The 5,261-nt window shown below is 43.6% G+C and overlaps 1 protein-coding gene across 1 annotated transcript; it reads left to right on the forward strand.

Annotated features, from left to right (window-relative positions):
• Positions 1 to 8: 8 nt before the first annotated feature.
• On the forward strand, positions 9 to 4,154 carry LOC116378112 (AP-1 complex-associated regulatory protein-like; the record flags this gene model as incomplete). The annotated part of the gene is made up of 4 exons (XM_031839928.1): positions 9 to 108; positions 509 to 582; positions 702 to 824; positions 1,515 to 4,154. Coding segments are annotated over 4 exons (569 nt in total), but the record flags the coding sequence as incomplete, so codon positions are not given.
• Positions 4,155 to 5,261: the final 1,107 nt, after the last annotated feature.

Raw genomic sequence — 5,261 nt, forward strand, 5'->3', positions numbered from 1 at the left:
TTTTTTTTTTTTTTACTTGATCTGTGTTTTTTGTTGCTGTCGGCAGCTGCCTGCCCAGAGGACACGCGGGAAAGCAGATGGCACTGGCGGTGAGACTCAGCAAAGAAAGTGAGTCACTGAAGTTCATTAGACGACAGGAGAGCTGTGTAGCTGAGGACATGAGGCTCCACCTAGATTTTATTATTTGTACTAAGTAGACCGTAATGCTGGATGTATTTAAAGTCTTTACTCCGTGGCAGCTGCAAAGAGACATTCGGAAAGCAGCATCTGGCAAATCAGTCCTTTTAATAAGTAGTATGATATCTATCAGCACCTCAGATGTGTGATATTTACACGTGTTTATATCTGGCAGATAGAATCTCACATATTTCTTTTTTGAATCTCAACGGAAATCCTGATTTGAGGGTGTTTGTTATTCAGGCCCGCTGTGTTTCGTGTCAAAGCTGTGAGTGACTGCTTTTTACACGTCTGTTGTTGTTATGTTGACCGTGGTCCTGGTTTGTTCCAGACAAAACCCCGGGGAGGAGTTTGATGTCTACCTCCAGAATGTAAAAGCCCAATCGGACGCTTTCAGGGGCAACAGTAAGTGAGCCGTCCACCCTCGCCTATGTTGGCTCTGTATAAATGTATGCGTACGGTTCAGAGCGTACTGCACCCTCACTTAAAGAGTCCTGTTGTAACAATCCGCTCTCTGTTTCCAGGACTGCCGTCCGACACCAACGTGGTGACTCCCAACACCGAGTGCAGCTGGGACTTCACCACCAAGACCCGCTCCACCAACGATGACGGGACCTCGCTGGACCTGGAGTGGGAGGACGAGGAAGGTGAGGGGGTTTCGTTTCAGGTCCGTCGCAAATCACTAATCGTTCTCTCAACGTTGGGATTGGGAGTTCGATCTCGAAACGAGCCGGAGCGTTCTCTCGTCCTCCAGACCAGCGCTCCGTTTGCTCCTCAGCCAAGATTGATTCGGTCTTTATCAGTGCCACTGCGGCAAAGAGGGGGAGGAAGAGGCCGTTTGTGCAGAGTGTGTAATGTATACGTCTCACCCACGCGTTTGAGCACCAGGTGTAAAACAAGTCGGTGTGGGAAGAATTCTGTTTTTCAGGAAGTTTGGCTATAAGTTCTTCTGATCTTGGCCTCTCACGAGACTGTGGGGACGTCTTATTCAAACTTCCTCCTGATCAGCTGGGACCAAGAATTACTGACAGATAGAAAAATATGAAAGAAAAGATTTTAAACAACTTCACGTCAATTATGTCTATTGAAATGCACTTTATATCACAATGTGCACCCCTATTTCATTTTAATGGGATTTATAAAGGGTTAGTTGTGTATTATGTGCGAGTATATACAGTCAATTCCGCTCTGACCATAAGAAAAGATCCTGTATACACATATATGGCATCTAAGGTCGGTTCCATTAAAGAACCGTAGTGCGTTAAATCTCGGTTTACTACCTGCAGCACTTCCTGACCTCTGCCGTCACAATGAAAGCTCGTGTCCCTGCGTTGTAGGAATCAATCGCGGCCTCCCGGCCTGGGAGAGGTCCCGGACGGAGGAGGACATCCTGCGAGCAGCCCTGAGGCCCGGCGGCAAGCAGGTGACCAGCGGCCCCACCTCGGCCTCGGAGGACTCCAACGCGCTGGAGTGGGAGAACGATTTCGTGGGTACCCACCCGGAGGACAATGCGGACACGGAGTTTGAAGGGTTCGTCAACCCGGTCCTAGACACTCCCTCCGAGGACGCCCCGCCCTGTGGCCTCAGGTCGGACAACCAGGACAGATAGTGTCCAGCACCGAAGGAGACGCTCGTCGTGTCCTCTTCACGTCAAAGCTCACCAGCTTTTTTTTTTTCTTTGCTTTTTTTTTGCCTCATGAAAAGGAAATGTACGTAGTTGCTCTTCCGTTATGTGAGACTGATGCTGCGGGGAAACGGTTGCGTATCGCCCCACTACAGTACAATGTAGTGGGGCGATTCTATTAAAATACTTGTTTGTTTTTTTCCAGTGCCTTCATTTGCCATAATAGCCGACCATTCATGCATTGTGACTTAAAGAGATCAGTTAGCATCTCACACCGTTTGACACATCAAGCATCACCAAACAAACTGCAGAAGAAGTCCGGCTCAGCCTCCAGTCTCTCGCCTTAGTTTCAGCTCTGCCCTTCAGTTTAATTAAGTTGTTGCATGATGACAAACAAAGAAACTGATTTCCATATAAAAGGAATGAATATTAGACCAAATTATTTTGACAAATCAGTGGACCCGGGATCGTTTCTTCTTCATCATCCTCATCACAGATTGATTGATCTTCAGTCCTACGTTTGATTGACAGCGGTCTACGCCCGAGTACCCAGCATGCCGTCGAGCAGCAGCGCCGTCAGTGCATGCTCTCTGAGGAGAAAGCACCCGCTGCAGTCACATTACCAATGTGGGACCTATCGAAAGAACTGCGTAACTGTAATGTGCATTTTCTGATATTTGTATAGACCATCACATAGTGCACCAATGAGACATTCAAAACGGCTGAAAACACTGTCGAGCTCATAGATACATAATTAAGCACACACACACAATGACAATGACTCCCCTTCATTGGTCCATTGTAGCACATCTGGTTTTTAAACTGCTGTTTTTCTTTCTTTCTTCTTCACTTAGATTTTATTAAAAGATTTTTTTATTTTTTTTTACATGTCAAAAACAACAGCACAGAACAGCAACATCATTGCCAGGTACCATGACATCCTCAGCTCAGACGTCTACGTATAATGGATTATTAAGGACAGCAGGTCTTTATGCATCCCTACAATATTTAAAATATAATTATCTATGATTATTTCAGCAAATAGCTGATCTACACCGGCCTTTTTCACAGACGGACCGCTCCTAAACGGCCAGTTGTTCTCATCAGCTGGTTGATGATGATGTTCATCGTACTTCCAGTGTTCCTACAACGGCCTGGAAAATATGGAACGATATAGAAATTCTCTCATTTAAGAAGCTGCATTAATCAGTATGTTGGTTATTGTCGATCGGAGGATGTGTGTTATACGTCACACATCCTAACCGCTAGGGTAAAGCTAAATCATCAAACTGTTAATGTGGACCATTGCTCTGAAATACAGGGAATAATAGCAGAATATACAACATCGGTGGAACATAAAGGGAGACACCTTTCACTTCATGTACCACCACTGGTTTCTGATTGGTTGCTGGCATTTTGGTGTTCAGGAGACAAATTCTTTTTAAGTGTTGTGATTTTTTTTTTCTTTCTTTAATCTTGTGTGAAATCCAAAGCAGTTACTCTGAACTAAAGAGATTGATCAATCATAGTTATAATGAATGAGTTGAGATTGAGTGAGTCTGGATGAGAACAAGATGAATCTGGTGTAAACTTCCAAAGCTGCTCTCCCAAGGTATATATATATATATCCTTTATTTTGTCCCATCACGTAGTGCTCTTCACATCGATTAGTCTGAATCAGAAGTACACTGATTGCACTGCAGAGTGTGTGTGTGTTAGAGTGTTAGAAGACACTCACTGAAATGAGCCACGTGTGTGTGAAGAGGAAACTGATCTGAGAACTGTGTTCTGCTGCTGTTGAAGTGTGCGGACGGGACACAGCAGTCTTTTTTCCTTCTTAATATCCGAGTGTGTTTTTGCGATGTTATGCTTTCCTGTGATCACATGATCTCTGATTTAATCACTGTTCACTTTCTGTAATGTAACTTAACATTCCTTTTCCTGTGAGAGAGAGAGAGAGAGAGAGAGAGAATAAAATCTGGAACCATGTACGGGGCATCACATCCACTCACTGTAATGACTAGGAGTAGATCGTTTATGTAGATTTGGTCATTTTCACACCAGCAGAACTAAACTAAAATACTAAAACTAAAATAAGTTATGGCTTTAGAGAACTACAGGCAGCACCCGAACCACACGTTTAAATGGATCGTTCTCTACTGAAGAGCTGTGGATGTTCTGCAATGAGGTTCTCTGAAACAGGAGGTACTGTATATCTAAGACGAGAGACAGGGCTGTCCCTTAATGCTCGCATTGCACTGCGTTTCTTTGACTGTGTTTTCAGTTCATCCACCAAAACCTCTTTACACTGTACAGCTAATCTCTTTTTTTTAATTAAAGTTGGTACTAGTAACCTACTCGTGATTTATTTGTATGATTCACAAAAATCATCTGACAAACAAACCAGGAATCCTCCTCAATTTCTCTCCAGCGTGTTTGTCCCCGGAGTGAATTGTAGCTGTGGGTGGGCCAAAGTGTGCCGTTTATTGCTTTAAAGAAATGACAAAATGATGCAGAGAATAAGCGGGCACACACACAGTATAACAGGAACTGACGGGTCAGATTAGAATAACTGAGTAACTTTAGGGTTTTCACACCTCACAGGTCACAGCTCGTGCAGCAGAGGCTCATCTTAAAAGCTAAAGCAGACGTTTTCAGCAACATATAAACCAGCATTAATAGAAGGGTGTCTTCCTAAACCGCTTGTGCTCAGTGGGTCATCCACAGTGGGCCTCCGTCTGACTCCGGTTCAGAGGCATCGGATAGTTGATGATCTGTAACTCAACGTCCCTTTTTGCTGCTCTGTGTTAAAAATACAGCAGTGACTCGACTTCCCGACAGTTCATGACTGAAGTGTTACTCACCGGCTGTTCTCAACACTAAGGAAATGAATCCTTCGTGAACAGGAAGTGATTTCATATTTCAGTTTAAGTAAGAAGAGGACGTAGACACCACAGAACAGTCAAAGAAAAAGATGACACCTAAAAAAATACTCAAACTCTAATCGTAATACTTTTATATTCATTTAAACCGTGTCTCCCGTCACCCACAGACACTGCAAACCAAACCTACCTGGTCACCTGTCACTCAAACCAGGTGATTTCTGGGATGTGTAGTAAACCGAACGCCACTCTGACGAATGGCTTAGCAGCAACAAATAACAAAGCTGGATGTAATCAATACTGAATGTGTATGATGATGCAAATACGTCTTATATAATATATATAAACAAAGTGTTTACTTCCTCATAAGAGTTGCAACATGTGAACGAATTAGGAATGTGATAACTCAAGGTGTTCAATTACTCAATATTAATACTTATTAATCATTCAGTGACATTTGTTTAATTACATTGCAGCAAGATGCTCGACAGCTCCACAAACCGTTAGTCAGAAAAACAAATGCGTCTATTGTAATCCCTCGTGAGTCTCTTGATGGTGGACACCAGGAGGGGGTTTGT

Source organism: Anarrhichthys ocellatus, unplaced genomic scaffold (genome assembly GCF_004355925.1).
Source record: "Anarrhichthys ocellatus isolate YVR2014 unplaced genomic scaffold, GSC_Weel_1.0 scaffold2075, whole genome shotgun sequence".
NCBI lineage: Eukaryota > Metazoa > Chordata > Actinopteri > Perciformes > Anarhichadidae > Anarrhichthys > Anarrhichthys ocellatus.